General features: G+C 36.4%; 1 protein-coding gene across 1 annotated transcript in view; it reads right to left on the reverse strand.

Moving 5' to 3' along the window:
* LOC141401266 (uncharacterized) overlaps positions 1–18615 on the reverse strand; it is a 627482-nt gene that overhangs the window by 71809 nt on the left and 537058 nt on the right. Inside the window, exon 4 of the mRNA XM_073981350.1 lies at positions 12843–13436. Within this exon, the coding sequence (XP_073837451.1) occupies positions 12912–13436 (525 nt within the window). The 3' untranslated portion in view covers positions 12843–12911. The remainder of the gene's footprint in view (positions 1–12842; positions 13437–18615) is intronic.

An 18615-nucleotide genomic window follows, 5' to 3' on the forward strand; every position in this document is an offset into this window, starting at 1 on the left:
GGTAAGCATCATTTAAAGTTGGTATTTTGAGAACTTTAGCTAAAATGCTTAACCGAACTAGATGTAATTTGACATTGGAGGTTCTCAGTGACCACACTAAAAAAAACACATATCTAACAGTACCTCACGATGTTCGGTATTTTGAGGATTTTAGCTACGATTTGTAGCCGAACTAGCTGTAATTTCATATTTGTGGTTCCCAGTGAACACATCAACTTAAGTGCATGTTTTGTTATAGCCTTTAACACCCGTTAAAGGTAGTGAGCTAATATGTGCCGCGCGGTTACCCATAAGATCGTTAAAAACTTGTGTTTGGTCCTTGGGTTAGTAACCCTCCTCTAGAAAACAACAGACTACTATGAAAAAAATGAAACAAAAGAAAAACAAACCCCTCTAAAGTTGACCACCCCCGCAAACGTTTTAAGGACCATTTCTGCGAATTCCGTGGTGAAAAAACAATTTCGGTGAGTTTTGTTTGTATGACAGGGCGATTTTACCTTTTTTTTTTTGTTTGTGTATGTATACCAACAACCATAATATGGAGGGTAAAATTTGTCAATCCGTTTGTAACACATCTAAATCATCACCGGAGACCCTATAAAGTATATATTCTTGATCAGGGTAAATTTTAAAGCGATATAACCATGTCCGTCTGTTTTAATCAAGATAGAGCTCGCAATTTTTAAAATAGAGCTTTGTATTTTGGTATAGAAGTTTCTATTATTCCTAGGATGTTTGGTATTGCAAATGGGCAATGTAGGTCCACGTTTAGTTATAACCCCCATAGAACGGTACCTGCCGATTTTCTGTATTTCGAAGGATGTGACCACAATAATCAACTGAAATGGCTGAAATTTGGTATCTGGTCTTCATTAGGGATATGAAACGTGCAATATGCAATTTGTCGGTATAGGTCCACGCCATAGTGTAGCCTCCTTAGAACGGTACCTCCGATTTTCGGTATGTTTCAGGTTGTAGCCAAAATAATCCACTGAAATGGCTGAAATTTGGTATCTGGTCTTCATTTGGGGTATTAAACGTTCCATATGAAATTTGTCGGTATAGGTTCACGCCTTAGTATAGCCCCCATAGAACGGTACCTCCCTATTCCCGGTATTTTAAAGGTTGTGGCCTCAATATTCCACCGAAATAGCTGAAATTTGGTACTTAGTCTTCTTTCCCCGATAAATTTGATATATGTCCACGCCTTCATACAGCCCTCATAGAACGGTACCTCCCAATTTTCGGTATTTTGAAGGTTATGGCCACAGTAACCCACCGAAATTGCAGAAATTTGGTATTTAGTCTTTGTTGGAGGTTAAGGCCTTTCGTCGGTATAGTTTCACGTTTCGAAGAATACCTCCCGATTTTCGTAATTCTGAAGGTTGTGACGTCAATATCCCACCGAAAGACTGAAGTTTGTTATTTAGTCTTCCATGGTCCACGGGTTCCTATATCTCCCATAGAAACCTCTTGATTTTCTGTATTTTGAAGGTCTTACCGAAATATCGGAAATTTGGCATTTAGTCTTCTTTGAGTCTAAAAACTTTCCGCCGAAAATTTGTAGGTATAGATCCACGTTTTGATATTGCCCCCATGGAAGGGTACCGCCCGAATTTTGAAGGTTAGCCACATTGTTTTACCGAACTTGCTGAAATTTGTTATTTAGTCTTCTTCATAATCGAAAGGAAACTAATTCTCATGGTGGAGGGCATAACAAGTTCGGCCTGGCCGAACTTAAAGCCGTTCTTACTTGTTTTTATTTGTTTCTGTTTTGTTTCATTCTTCTCTTTGGGTTTTGGTGGTTGAGTCATACCCGCACAATCTGGGAAGTGGTCGTAATTTGTGTTTTCTTTTTATACCCTCCACCATAGTATGGAGGGTATATTAAGTTTGTCATTCCGTTTGTAACACATCGAACTAATCATTTGCAACCATATAAAGTATATATATTCTTGATCAAGATAAAATTCTAAGACGATCTAGCCATGTCCGTCTGTCTGTCCGTCTGTTGTAATTACTCTAGCGTCCGAAATAATTGAGATAGAGTGCTGAAATTTTGCACTTGAGGGTATTTTTTCCATAGGCAGGTCAAGTTCGAAGATGGGCTATATCGGTCCACCCTTTGGTATAGCCCCCATATAACGGTACCTCCGGATTTGAGGTATTTTGACGTTCTTCGCCACATTTGCAGACCGAATTAGCTATAATTTGGCACTTAGGGTTCCTAGTGATCAGCAAACTTATATCCCAAAGGATATGGGCATAGGCCCATGTTTTGGTATAGCCCCCATATATCGGTACCTCCCGATTTTCGGTATTTTGAGAATTTTAGCTACAATTTTCAACCGAACTAGGTGTAATTTGCCATTTGAGGTTCTCAGTGGTCGCATAATATCTCAACCAAACATCGTCAACATACGTCCATGTTTTGGTATAGCCCCCATATAAGGGTACCTCCCGATTTTCGGTGTTTTGAGAATTTTAGCCACAATTTGTGACCGAACTATCTGCAATTTGACATTTGAGGTTCTCAGTGGTCATGAAACATCTCCCCCAAACATCGTCAACATAGGTCCATGTTTTGGTATGGCCCCCTTATAACCGTACCTCCCGATTTTCGGTATTTTGAGCATTTTAGTTACAATTTTTAACCGAATTAGTTGTAATTTGACATTTGAGGTTCCTTGTTCACTGTTGCTTAAGTGCTCTACAAAAACAACAAACAAAGATATAATGCTAATTCATGATGGCTTACAGGGTCTCTTGCAAAAACTTCATCACGCCATAACGCGGCACATCTGTGTTTCGGGGTTTTTCTGTCACCAAGGGCTTTCATCTCCAAAGGAATTATCTCTGCCCCAACATTTGTGTTCACAGTGTAATTTAAACAATAGTGGGAGACAGTAGGATTCTATCCATTGTCGAAAAGTTGTTCCACCTTAAATTGTGAAAGGACCCTAATTATTCCATTTTATTTAAGACTATTTTATGGTGGAGGGTATAAAAAGTTCGGCCCGGCCGAACTTAACGACTTTTTACTTGTTATGTTTGTTATGGTTTTTAATTATTCCTTATGTTGTGTTGGGTGCTCCGATGAGCCGCAATGGAGTAGCTCTGTTTGTCTTTGTTGTCAGTTAAAGCAGCAAACAATGTGTTGTGTTCATCAATGCTCGTAATGTTATACGCGATATTTATATCAAAGTTATGTGGAAAGTGTATATGAGAATTATATACAATCAAATCAAACATTTCAGTAATAGGTTTTCTGGGCTGACAATAGTTTTTGTAAAAATTGTAGATTACGATAGGTCTTACCATCGGTATTGTTAATGATTTGTACAATATTGCGGAATTTCGCAAGTTGTTTTTGTTTTCTATGTTTGGAGAATAAGATGGTATTTATACCCTCAGCATATATGCTAACGAGGGTATATACACTTTCATACGGGAAAAATGTGCCTTATCGAAATAATGGTTTTAGACCCCAAGTATGTTTAGACGAAATCCATTTCAGACAATTTGGAGTTAATTTAGCCAAGTGCGTCCGTCTGTCTGGCTGGAGCGCACGATAACTCTCGAACGGATCAACTGATTCGGTCCAAAATTTGGCTTTCGCAATGTTTCATCCAAACTTAGTTTAAGTTCGAAGATGGGTTATGTCCACAGAGGGCCACAAAATTCTGAAAAGATCTCAGACATAGGCTGATGGTATATCCCTGTCGGCAAAACCGACTGATACTTTATTACTTGTTTTGGATTTAGATTACAATGCAAAACAAATCAAATATTTTGTTCCAACAAAAGCGAAAAATATTTTTTCTCTGCGTGTTATTACTAAGCTCTTTTTATATATTAAGCTAATACATCGGAAAGGTATGTCGCATACGTCATAGTTAGGTGGCGGTGATCTTAGGTTGCAAGTATTTGAGACATTACAAAAAGCTAAGATATAATAATTAAAAGGTTTACGTACGAATTGTTTCATTTTTCGCAATTGTTTAGTTTTGGTCTAAATATAGTATCACGTAAACGTTACAGCGAATAAAGTTACTCTTGAAAGTAATTCTAATGCCAATATTTCCAATACATATCAATATTCAATATTCACACTTCATGACTCATGTCAAAAACTAAATAACATATTTACTTGTTAGAATTCACAACAATTTGACGTTTTTCGTTTCGACAATTTTAACATAGAGTTCCGCTAAACTTCACTATAGTATTTCCTTCCTTGTATTTTTAGTTTGATACAATTTCATTGATTTCATATCGTATACCACCACCTTTCAATTTTGTAGTTCACTTTAGTTTTATTTTGTATTTCCTGGTTTCCTTCAGATTTCATATTTCGTTGCCTTGTTGTTGTTTTTGTTTTTATTAAATTTCTCTTAACATTTTCATGTTAACGCGTCAGCCTGCCAAACTGTCAAGATCGTGCCTTGTTGGTCATGTTTGTTTTGTTTTTTTGCTGTTTCTGTGGACCGAAGAGATGTGTCATTGCTTAGTTAGTTTCTGTTAAAGAATTTTCACGATTTCATTTCATTCGTTAGTTGCGTGGTGTTATGTCACTGGTGGGGGAAACTCTACAAATGACTACGTGTGTCCCGGTTTTACAAAAGTGACATGTTTGTTAGTTAGTAGTGTTGCAAAAGTGCGGTGGGAATGAATGGGGGCGGCGAGAAATCAGTGCAATAAATCGCAAACATTGAGGGTGTTGGTGTAGCAAAACAAATCCTTATACAAATGTAACAGCAACATATGAGGAAAAAAAGCTGATAAGAAACGTGTTAAATGAAATTGAATTAGCCGGATTAAAGTGAGCAGCGCTGGAGTGTTCTCTTGGCAATGCACTATAGGTAATTTGCCCTGTTTTTGAGACAAAAATTAATAACAGCGGAACTAAAGGATTTTTTAACTTTTTAAATTATTTATGTGTAAAAGTGAGATAAAACAAAGATTTTTACAGATAAATGCGGATATAACGAACAACGGTTATAAGCAACTTCGTATATAACGAACAAAGCTATTTGTTCCAATGCAATTTTTATTAGTTTTCTTATACACAACAAACTGTTGAAAACGACCACGGTTGTAAGTAACAACAATTTTGTCCCCGCGAGTAGATTTTCCAACGAATTGTTACTACAGTTTTGTATATTTTTTGAATATACGCTAATAAAGGCGAGTTTAGTACTCCCTTAAACCGTATCAATGATTAATATGTAATAGAAAGATAAAATTAAGCTTACTACTGCCGCACCGTTTATAGAAAACCCGGATATAACGAACAATTTGTCGCCATTACTTATTTTACTTGCAATGAAATTGTAAACAACAATATTTTTTACATTTATTGTTTATTTCCTCAAACCAAACTTCCACAATTTTAAGACTTTTTATTGAGAAGTAACCTAATAAAATCTCATAAATATCAAAAAACGGGCAAAATCGGGTTTTGAATCCTAGTAATACCAATGCAGAAGACTTTCAGTAATGTGTTCTAGGTGACAAAATCACGGCCAAACACGGCCAATTTAGTATAAGTCTATATGAAGTGAGTTTAAGGAAAATAAAATATTTATTTCTGACTTTTTGTGTTTTTTGGTCGCTACCCAAAATGTTTAAGCTATATTATATATTAAATAAATTCCTCTTGCAATTGCCAATCTATTCCATTTTACATATATTTATATTTGGTTTATTTTTCCGCGGTTTTAAATACATTGCAATATGCCTTACAATATATATTTTTTTAGTTCTTCTTCGAAATTCTAACTTTGACTGCAATTTAAACCGCGATAATGACGCTATTTTGAAAAATATCATTCACATTAATAAATTTTGACATGTTCTTTTTTCAATGCCAACTAAAAAATTATTATTATTAAAAGTTGCAAAATCGACTTTTTGCCTCAAAAACTGGGCAAATTACCTATAGTGCAATGGTGGGATTTTGTACAACAAAATAATTTTTCTTTGACAATTTAAGAGCAGAAGAAATGTCAACAATTTTGAAATCTTATTAAAGTTTTTAATAGGACTGAGGCTCAGCTGGTTGCAGATATCAAAGCATCGGCAAGTAATTTCTGTAATCAATAAAAGGAGTCAGAGAGTATTAATGCGGTTTAACAACGACCAAAATAACATATTTTAGATATTTCGGTAAGATAATGTGACAAAAACCTAAAAAAAGAGCAAGAGGTTCGTTTCTATGGGGGATATAGAAAGACTTCGACCTATTCTGATAATTCTCTTCTGGAATATTTTATAACCCCATGGAAGACTAGACAACAAATTTCAGTCATTTCAGTGTGCCATTGACGTTCGGTGGGTTGTTGTGGCCACAACCATCAAAATACCCAAAATCGGGAGGTATCGTTCCATGGAGGCTATATGAAGTCGTGAACCTGTACGGACAAATTTCTGGGGAAAATTGTTTGACACCACCGAAGACTTAATACCAAATTTCATCAATTTCCGCAGAATATTGAAGCCAAAATCTTCAAAATATCGAAAATCGTGAGTTAGCATTCTGTAGGAAAAATATGAAGGCGTGGACATATATCTACAAACTTAAGATGTAATAATGAGGTCGCAACCTTTAAAATACTGAAAAATTGGGATGTACCGTTCTATGGGGCCTATATGAAGGCGTAAACCCATACCGACAAATTAAAAGGGGAAAGTGGAAAACCCAACAACGAGCTGTATCTTGATTTCAACAGACGGACGGACGGATGGAGAGACGGACATGGTTATATCGACTTAGAATTTTACCCTGATCAAGAATATATATACTTTATAGGGTCTCCGACGAATATTTAGATGTGTTACAAACGTAATGACAAATATAATTATACCCTCCATATTATGGTGGAGGGTATAAACAACAAATTGAATAAAGAAAAATAACTACTCCATTTCGCTCATCCTCCAAGCGCCATTTTTAACTTTTCTCCGAAATTATCCATCCTCGAACTTGAAATAAGCCTGAGGAAAAAATACGATGTACAATGACTGGACCATTGTCAGTCACTCCCTTCCATAGTTATGCGCCCTTAACCTGCACAGAGCGGACATTTTTAACTTTTCACCAAAATTGTCCATCCTCGAACTTGATATAAGATTGAGAAAAAATACGATACACAATGGCTGGACCAATGTCAGTCCCTCCCTTCGATAGTTGTTGTGCCCACCAGCCATACAATTTGGTCACCGTAGTATTTATTAGTTGAAAAGGTAAGTCATGAAAGTAGGTCGTACGGGCCCATACCGCATGCTGGGCTGATGTTCGGAACGTTGCGATAGATGGGGTATACTCCTAGGACAGCATCTGTGTTACAAGTAATGATACTCAAACCTGCCTGATAGGCTTGCTACTGTTGCTGTTTTTCTCTTGAAATGGTAATCCTCTCTCCACATAATGAAGAGTCCTCTTGATGTACCTGGCCGGTACATCTGGTAATTAGAATAACTCTCTCAGTAATATCCGATAGGATGCCATTGGGTATCTATATTGGAAGGATCTTCGTCTCCTCGTGCAGATGACCCACAGGAGGAGGTACCATGTTGCAGTTCTAAGAACTGCGTCCTTCAGGTTTGAATAGCTTACACAGGCCAATTATCGCGTTCTATGTAGTCAACTACCATTTCCTTATCTTAACCACTAGTGCATATTGCATATTGCTTATGCGGAAAATGAGGTAAAACAGTAGCTTTCACAAACAACATAACGATTTCCACATACGAGTCCATGTGTGACTGAAAGATAGCCGGATGTTAGTCTGCTCACGTTCCTCAAGAAATGCGTAGTGCTTAGTATCAAAGACTTTCTTATAAGCCGAGTGGCAGCAACACTATCCTATTACATGACTTGGTCTGGTTAAGTCCGCTACTGATAGGTATGGAGATGGCGTGCAGAGCTTTTGTGGTCTCGTTTTGTACGATTCGCTTTTGCTAGCATCCTTGATTTGCGTCTGTAGCGGGACCACTCTCTCCATTTTCCAGACTTCGGTCACGATGTGGGTAGGTAGCGTCGTAGTGTCGAATGCGACAAGGAAAATCTTGGGGTATTTAGTGGTCGCAATTCGGTTACAATCCATCAAGACATTCAGTTTTGGGCTCATTTCCGCAGCCCATGTGGTCAGCAGAGTGGTCGTAGATTTAGTGACGGATATATGCATTTCCTTGCGCGGAAAACGGGTAAGACTAACATAAGGAAAGGTACCCGACGACAAGATCGTACAATCAGGCGCATCCGTAACGATCTCAATGCCGTCTGGTGGGAAGACATCACTCCACTTTGGGGAACAGTTTCACTCTACGCTGATACGCTTAGGCTAAAAACTGTCAAACTTTCCAAAAAATGTCAAATGACGCCTGGCGACATTGCGTGTTCACTAGAATGTTTATACCCTACACCACTATGTGGTCGTAGACCCATACTTATATATACCAAAATGATTGTTTCGACGAGCTGAATCGATCTGGCTATGGTGTCCGTCCGTCAGTCCGTCCGTCTGTCCATCTAAACCTTGTAATCACGCTACAGGTCGCAATTTTGATCGGATCGTCACGAAATTTTGGATGTTGATGGGGGTCCCTGAGGACCCCTATTGATTTTGGTGATGGTCGGATAATACTTAGGGGTCGGAAAGGGCAAAAAACTTAGGCGGATAAAAAGACAACGTTTTTTCCAAAGCGAATATCTCAGCTTCTATATAGGGTATACCAATAGCAAAACCTGACAATGAAAGTAGAAAATATCACCTTTCTAGTGATGTAAAGCTGGTGCTCGTAGGTGATCAAACAACGAATATATCACAATACTAGCAAATACAACTCCAATTTTCATTTTTGCGATTTTAATTATATTGACGAATATCACAGCTTTGGTTGGTAACTTTCCAAAAGCAAAGCCTGACTATGAAAGTAGAAGATCCCGTCTTATCTATGATGCAAACTAGGTCGGCGTAGGTAACCAAATAACGGAGATATCGCAATAGTCGGAAATACACCTCATTTATCCATTTTTTTTGGAAATCACGCTACAGGTCCCAATTTTGATCGAATCGTCACGAAATTTTGAGGGTTAGTGGGGGTCTCACAGAGGAAGAAGCCTATTGATTTTGGTGATGGTCCGATAATATTTAGGGGTCGGAATGAGCAAAAAACTTATTTGGAGAAAAGTCAACATTTTATTTCAAAGCCAATATCTCTGTTTCTATAAGAGGTATATCAAAAGCAAAACCTGGCAAGGAAAGAAGAAAATATTACCTTTGCAACGATGTAAAGTAGGTTGTCCTAGGTGGTCAAATAGCAGAGATATGGCAATAGTCGATAATGCATCCCATTTTTCCGATTTTTTTGTAATCACGCTACAGGTCGCAATTTTGATAGGATCGTCACGAAATTTTGGGGGTTAATGGGGGTCCCAAAGAGAAAGAAGCCTATTGATTTTGATGATGGTCGGATAATGTTCAGGGGTCGGAATGGGTAAACACTTATTTGGAGAAAGGTCAACGTTTTATTTCAAAGCCAATAGCTCTGTTTCTTTAAAAGGCGTATCAAAAGCAAAACCTGTCGACGAAAGTAGAAAATATCACCTTTACAATGATGTAAAGTAGGTTGTCGTAGCTGTCCAAACAACAGAGATATCGCAATAGTCGGTAATGCATCCCATTTTCCAATTTTTTTGTAATCACAATACAGGTCGCAATTTTGATCGGATCGTCACGAATTTTTTGGTAGTTGATGCGGGTCCCACAGAGAAAGAAGCCTATTTAGTTTGGTGATGGTCGGATAATATTCAGGAGTCGGAATAAGCGAAAAGCTTATGTGGAGAAAAGTCAACGTTTTTTTCTTATGCGAATATCTCCGCTTCTGGTTGGAGTATTCCAAGAGGAATACCCGTCAATGGAAGAAGAAAAAATCTCGTTTATATTGATGCAAAGTATGTTGGCGTAAGTGAGCAAACTGAGATATTGCAAAATTCAGTAATATATCCAATTTTTCCATTTTTTGTAATCACGCTACAAGTTAGAATTTTGATCGGATAGTGACGACATTTTGGGGGTAGATGGGGGCCCCACAGAAGAAGAAGCCTATTGATTTTGGTGATAGCCGGATAATATTTAGGGGTCGGATTTCGAGACAAATTCAAAGTTTTATTCTTTGTGAATAGTAGGGGTATTCCAACGGCAAAGCCTGTCAATGGAAGAAAAAAATATTACCTTTACATTGGTGTAAAGCAGGTTGGCGAAGGTGGGCAAACAAGGGAGATACCGCAATAGTCGGTAATGCATCCAATTCTTCCATTTTTTGCAATCAAGCTACAGGTCGTAATTTTGATCGGACGGTCACGAGATTTTGGTTGCTTATGGGGGTCCCAGAGAGAAAGAGGCATATTATGTTTGGTGGTAGTCGGATTATATTCCCTTAAAGAAATATTTACCAGTGAAAAGCTTATGTAGTGATTATAGCCTTTGCTCACTTGTTTTTAGTAACCCTCGTACCCTTCTGGTCATTACCTAACCACAACTCATGAATTGCAACAAAGTTCCCTAGGAAAAGTTGTTTATAATCATCCAATAGCGGGTTAATGTTTGGTCTATAAGCTGGAGTACAGCTATTTATCATCGGGATGCATACGTTAAGCAACTCTACCTCAGCAGTTGCACATCTAACTGCTACCCCAACATATTCTATGTAATGGTCATTAGAATCTGTATCGAACAAACAAGAAAGCTAGTCCACCACATCCACTTTTGGTACGAAACTTCCTTAGTACAGTAATTGGCGGCCGTGCTCACGGAGCATGAAGCAACATTGTCACTTCGTAGTTTCTCACATTGACGAGTCCGATGCGACCACTACCGACAGCTATTGCATTTCACTGTGTGTGTGGTGGATGCGGATGAAGGAAAACCCAGGACCAATATGAATATGCCCTTTAATTATATCGGCTCTGGGTTTTCCCACGTCCCGGCATGGAACAAAATATGTAATCGGCAACATGCATTCCGGGATATGCTGTTCCAAAAACACAGAAAAACGCGATACAAACACAAACATATATGACGAAATTGGCAGCCGCTGGATTGACTGGATATTGTATGGATTCGGGTCAGATCGGCGTCGAAGAACCCCACACCGCTTTTAAATTGGTGTTTACCAGTCATTTTATTTAGTGTCTGTAAGGATTTCTAAAGCTTTTGGTCCATTATATCAAGATGTATATATTAAGGATGTCACTCCCATAAATTTCAAAATGATTCGCAAACAGGCCTTGAACAGCACTTAAGCAAACATTTTATGAGGTTGAGAGAGGATAAGCTGTAAAAAATATACCTTCTAGAAAAAAAAATCGAATACGTATCGGATATATATTTCATGAGCGAGAACGGTAGCTCTGCCAGTATAGTTGACATCGTCAGTCTTTCTTAGAGCTTTTCGGCCATTATATCGGGATGTAACCACCTCGGTATGTCCGTCTGTTGAAATCAAGACACAGCTCGCAATTTTTAAAATAGAGCTTTGTATTTTGGTACTACAAGGATATTTGGTATTGCAAATAGCTATATCGGTCCATCTTTTGACATAGCCCCATAGAACAGTACCACCCGATTTTCGTTATTTTGAAGCTTTTAGCCTCATTTTCACACCGAAATAGTTGAAATTTGGTACTTAGTCTTCGTTGGGGGCACAAAACTTTCCCCCAGAATTTTGTCAGTATAGGTGCACGCCTTCATATAAACCTCATAGAACGGTACCTGCCGATTTTCGGTATTTTGAGAGTTGTGGCCACAATAATGGCTGAAATTTTGTATTTAGTCTTCATTTAAGGTATACAACTTTCCACCTGAAATTTGTGTATAGGTTAACGTCTTCATATGGCCCCCATAGAACGGTACCTCCCGATTTTAGGTATTTTGAAGGTTGTGGCCTCAATATGCACCGAAATGGCTGTAGTTTTGTATTTGTATTTAGTCTTCGTTGGGGGTGTTAAATTTTCCAACTTTCCAGCAGTAATTTGTCGGTATAAGTCTATGTCTTCATACTGCCCCCAGCCTCGAAATCTGTTATTTAGTCTTCGTTTCCACCAGAAAAGACCCCATGTAAGGGTACCACCCAGGGAATATATAGAACAATGATGAGCTCTTTTAAAGAGTGTTGCTACATTTTCCTTCTGTAGTAAATGTAACTTGGTATTTTGAAAACTCAATCGGTAAAACACTTCCACAGAGAAACTTATCAGTATGAAGTGATAATCGTCAGTTAAGATATTATTCTCCTCCAAAGAATTATACTTAACGTAGAGAAAGAGCTTAGTAGTTACGAATTGTTCACATTTACTTCAATACAGTGGTGGTGTAGGGTATAAAAAGTTCGTATTGACCGAACTTAACGCTGTTTTTACTTGTTACCATTATATTTCGGACTTGAAGAACTAACTTCCTTAAACATTGCCATACGCTTATCAAAACGCACTGCAGCGAAAAAATTTAACTTTTGTGATGGAGGTGCCGGAAGGAGTGTGGAAGAAATATTATGAAAAATCGGGTACACATTTCTAGAGCTACCGTGCGCGTCAGTAATTATGTGTACACTACACATAATTACTAAAATAAACCACTACTGGAGTATCGGACCTCCAGCACCTTAAAAATATGTTTTGAAGTCAAAGTTTATGGTTCAGAAAGACTTCAAAAATAAATATTTTTTAATTCCCATAATTATTAACCCTACCAATACTTAAAAAAATCTTAAAACCTAATCTTAAATTTAAATCAAATGTAAATAGGTAAGTACAAACTGGCAAACGTAAATGTACCTACCTTTTGTGGAGAGTCCTTGACAGAATTTGGCACTGACGAAAATAAATTTTTCGTGCAATGACCCGGATGCTATAATTTGACTAAATTGGATTTAATTTGAACAAAATCATTACTACATTGATGTTGTTTCGAGGTAGTAGTATCAGCAGCAGTTACTGCCATTGCTGACGATGATGCTGATGGCGAGGTCGAAGATATTGATGTTGTTGTTGTTGTTGTCGATGGTAATGTAGATGATGCTGTTGATGATGTTCTATTTAAAATAAATTGATGTTGTTCATCTTGATAATAATGTTGTTTCGGGGAATTTAAAATTAACGAAGGCATTCGAGGCTTGGAGGCTTGGTTGTTGCTTAAATAATCCTTGAAAATACGATTGGGATGATGTAGGGAATGATGTAGATGATAATGATGTTGATACGATTGTAAGATATTTTCCTGTAGCATGGGCATAAAACTAGACGGCTGAAGTGTTTTCAATACATCACTGGGTACGAGAGTACCGCCGACGCCACCTCCTCCTTCTCTTGTAAATTCGTAAGGATGCAGTCTTCTGGCGAAATTTGTAAACGGTTTGTTTGGTCTCATTAAAATCTGCAAAGAAAACGGAACAAGGGGGGAATATAACAAAATAAGGTAAAACAATATTTGAGGGGAAAAATAGAGGAGAGAGCACCAAAGAAACAAACGAAATGCAAATAATGAAGGCAAAATAATATAAAAAATAACAAAATTATTTAAGAAAGTGTTCCTACTTTCTTTTATGTCTTAGTTTAGGCTTCAATCGTTTTCCTAAGGCACATTTTCAATTTAGAATTTTCTAATTCCAATTCTTTTTTTCTTTTTTTAATAAAAAATACAAATATTGTTTCAATTGGTATAATGAAAAACATGTAGTTTATTCTTAACAAATAATACACACATTTAAAGAAAATGATATAATAAAGACATACATATATACAGTCAGACAGGGTTATGTGGAACAGTGATTTTTGGACATTTGCATGGGTTCTGAATAACATAATTTTCGATCCAGGGTCTGGATTCTTGTTTTATGAAACTTAAAAATAAAATATATTTTCATTATAATATTTCTCATTTGACATTTACTTGCTTTATAAAATTTTTCATTTCACATTTTCATAGAAACAGAATTGGGCCTCAGGAGCAATAAACATATTGATTTCAGTAAAAATTTTTCTATAGCCAAATAAATTTCTCCTCTATAACCCCGCTTGACTGTTTATAGCATAGATTTCAATAAATTTATAAATACATACACACATTTAGGAAAGAAAAGTTACACACATACATACAACATTGAAAACAACATCAAGAGAACAACATCAATATTTATGTAGTTTTTCTTTTTTCATGATTCTTATAACAAATTGTTTTTGCTTGAATTTTTTCTTTAGTTTTATTTTCACATAATTCTTTAATTTTACATTTACATTTTATTTGGCCAATTTTATTCATTGTTGGAATTATTTTTTATTGTTTTTTTTCTTTTTTATTTTATTTTCTCACACACAACAGACAACAACATCAATAGTTTTTTTAATAAAAATAAGTAATCTTGTATTTAGATAATAATAGTTTATTATATATTTATATTTATTATAGTTAAATATCAACAACAACAACATCAATATATCAAATACACTTAGAAAATATCCATCGCTCGCTGGCAAAAAAGTCTTGTTTTTTTGTTTTACTTTTGAATAAAAAATGAAACAAATAAGTAAAGAAATTATTATTTGTTTAAATAGACATCCATCAATGTTCAGTACTTACCTTGAAAATAAATAGTCATTACTTAGGCAAAATTTAATTAAATTTTTTATATGGGAAACATTACAAAAACTTTAACATTCAATATTGTTTGTGGTTATATATTAATTACCTAAAGTGCTAATAAAAGTAACAGAAAAGAATAATATTGTAACAATTTGAGAAAAACGAACTCATAACATAAAACAAATAAAAAAAGAACGGATTCTAGATAAGGTTCTAGGCGAACTTTTACAGTAAAAAGGCTTCCAAAATACTTCATATCTTCGAATTTGCAATAATGTCCGTATAAATCGAACTCAATCTTAGTCTTCTAGCCATTAATCACATGTAATATGCCTGATGCGCTGACTAAACGCCAGCGAAACGATCGTAGCATGTTGGTTGGATGTGTGGGACTTTGCTAGATTTCACATCTTCAATACAAACTCCTTAGGTCATGTTAGCTCGATTAATTCAATTCGTCGTATTAATTCAATTCGTCCTAATAAGACAACAATAAATAAAAATCGTTTAGTTCGGCCGGGTCGAACCTGTTTACCCTCCAAAATAAAATATTCTGAGCTACAGTTGAATAAATAATTTTCTTTCCTGTCCCCAATTTTGGGTGGAGATATTTTATGTTCACAGATAAAACAAGTAAAAAGTCGTTAAGTTCGGCCGGGACGAACTTTTTATACCCTCCACCATAAAATAGTCTTAATTAAAATGGAATAATAAGGGTCCTTTCACAATTTTAGGTGGAACAACTTTTCGACAATGGATAGACTCCTACTGCCTCCCAATATTGCTTAAATTACACTGTGAACACAAATGTTGGGGCAGAGATAAAAACCCCGAAGGACAGATGCGCAGTGAGTCGAACTTCCGCGTTATGGCGTGATGAAGTTTTTGCAAGAGACCCTGTAAGCCATCATGAATTAGCAATTTATCTTTGTTTGTTGTTTTTGTAGAGCACTTAAGCAACAGTGAAAAAAGATATAACGCTAATTCCTGATGGCCCACAGAGTCTAAAACAAAAATTTCATCACGCCATAACGCGGCAGTTCGACTCACGGCGGATCTGTTGTTCGGGGTTCATAATATACTCACCAAGGTCTTTTTTCCCCAAGAGGAATTTTCCGTGCCCCAGACTTTCACCTCTATTTTGTTGCACAGTGTTATCTAATCTAATCTAAAAAAAATGTATTCAGCTAGGTGAAAGGTAACACCAACGGGGCTATATCAAAGAGGCGGAAATTTTTATAGCTGCAGGGAACTTCAAGAGTCAAATTGAGGGTAGTTTCATCAAAACAATGTAGACCCTCAAAAATGGACCCATGTTGACGAATTTTAGTGAAGAAATTTCGTGACCACTGAAAATTCCCGAAAATCGGGAGGTACTGTTATGTGGGGGATATACCAAAACATGGCTCTATATTGACGATTATTTTTTGAATAGACAAAATTGTAGCTAAAATTCTCAAAATACCGATCATTGCAGCTAGTACGGTTAAAAATTTCAGCTAAAATTCTCAAAATACCGAAAATCGGGAGATACCGATATATGGCGGCCATACCAAAACATGGACCTATGTGTACGATGTTCCTTTTGAGATGTTTTATGACCACTGAGAACTTTAAATGTCAAATTACAGCTAGTTCGGTTAATAATTGCAACTAAAATTCTCAAAATACCGAAAATTCGGTAGGTACGGTTATATGGGGGCTATACCAAAACATGGACCTTAGGTGACGATGTTTGGTGAAGATGTTTCATGACCACTGAGAACCTCAAATATCAAATTGCAGATAGTTCGGTCACAAATTGTGGCTAAAATTCTCGAAATACCGAAAATCGGGAGGTACCGTTATATGGTGGCTATACCCAAACATGGACCTATGTTGACGATGTTTGGTGGAGATATTATGCGACCACTGAAAACCTCAAATGGCAAATTGCAGCTAGTTCGGTTAAAAATTGTAGCTAAAATTCTCAAAATACCGAAAATCGGGAGGTACCGATATATGGGGGCTATACCAAAACATGGGCCTATGCCCATATCCTTTGGGATATAAGTTTGTTGATCACTAGGAACCCTAAGTGCCAAATTATAGCTAATTCGGCCTGCAAATGTGGCGAAGAACGTCAAAACACCTCAAATCCGGAGGTACCGTTATATGGGGGATATACCAAAGAGTGGACCGATATAGCCCATCTTCGAAGTTGACCTGCCTATGGAAAAAAGACCCTCGGGTGCAAAATTTCAGCACTCTATCTCAATTATTGCGGACGCTAGAGTGATTACAACAGACGGACAGACGGACATGGCTAGATCGTCTTAGAATTTTATCCTGATCAAGAATATATATACTTTATAGGGTCGCAAATGATTAGTTCGATGTGTTACAAACGGAATGACAAACTTAATATACCCTCCATACTATGGTGGAGGGTATAAAAATGCCTAAATTGGTGTAAACCAAACAATGTGCTCAATCGGTTGTCACAAAGTGTTCCCGCAGTGGACAAAAATCGTTAACGGTTCTTTCCAAATCTGAACCTATTTTTGTCAAAATTGGTAAAACTGATTCTCGCGTTTTAAATTTAAAGGCTATTTAAATAAAATTGACCGAGTTACTATATCTAAATCTGAACCGATATTGACCAATGTTGGAATTTTTCATTCGTATGCCCTTATATGTACTTGTACAAAAATTCATCAACCTTGGTCAACTTCTTCTATGTTTGTTCATGTTAACAAGGAAGCGGCAACACTGTGCGTCACCTTTATATGTGGCCTATATGAAAGTGTTGACCTATGTTGATAATTTATTTTTGGAGAAGTTTTTTGACCACTGGGAATCTCAAAAGTCAAGTTACAGATGTAGTTAAATTCCTAAAAAACGTCTAAAATTGTGATGTGCCAATTCATGGGGGCTACACCACATCACGGACATATGTGAACAATTTTTTGGTGAAGACGTTTGCTGACTGCAGGGAACCTTAAATGCCAAATTCCGTGCATGCATGCAACATACATACATATTTTTTCACAAGATCCGCGAAGGGACTAGGGTATCTTTTCATATCAATGAGTGCCCGCCGATTCATATTGGCTCAATGATATGGGACCTATTTTTACCGCTGAGTCTAAACCACGTATCTTACGACGCACATAGGGTTAAAATTGTTCAAAACGGAGATTAATTCGGGGAGTCATTTGGGGGTTCAAGGTTTTGTATTTTTTGAATCTCGGTGTCACATTGCACAAAAAAAAAAAACAATTTCTAAGCACAATTTAGAGCTAACAAATATGTTTTTAATGAATATTTTAGTTTTAAGGGGTTATATACAGTTTTGCATACATATGTGCTGGCATTTTCATGATTTTTTCCATGAACACTACTTAAATTTTAGGATAAATATTTTTTTCATTTGAAAGAGCACATAACTGACCCCCTCCCCACTTTATTCTATAAAAATGTTCAGGGGCTGGATTCTTGTTTTATGACAATTTTAAATGAACAATATTTTCTTTATATTTTTTTTAATTTGACTGTTTTTTTCTTTATAAAATTTTTTATTTCACATTTTCATAGAAACAAAATTGATCCCCTGTTGTATGTAAAAAAGTATACATATTACCATGGTTTAATAAGAAAGGTTAGCTAAAGCTTTCTGTCAATTTAATTTTTTTCTTTCGACCGTTCCTAAAACGTCAAAACAAAATACACAATCTCTGTATGTGTGTGTGTGCTGTTTGAATAATATGCCACACAATTTTAAAAACTATCGAATTCACTGATTTTTAAAATTGTTTTTAGAACATTTGTATGGAAGAAATTCGTCAGTTTTGTATTGAAACACACATTTTATAATATCCACAACTCGATTATGTAAAGAAACCTTGGCACTTCATTGATTCTTCGTGTTTTTTATAAAATGCTCAAAAATGTTGCTTTTGTGTTTACTAATTTTGACGTTTTAAGAATTCAG

The sequence above is a fragment of the Musca autumnalis genome, unplaced genomic scaffold (assembly GCF_047663935.1).
Source record: "Musca autumnalis isolate F117 unplaced genomic scaffold, ASM4766393v1 scaffold_4, whole genome shotgun sequence".
NCBI classification, from domain to species: Eukaryota; Metazoa; Arthropoda; class Insecta; order Diptera; family Muscidae; genus Musca; species Musca autumnalis.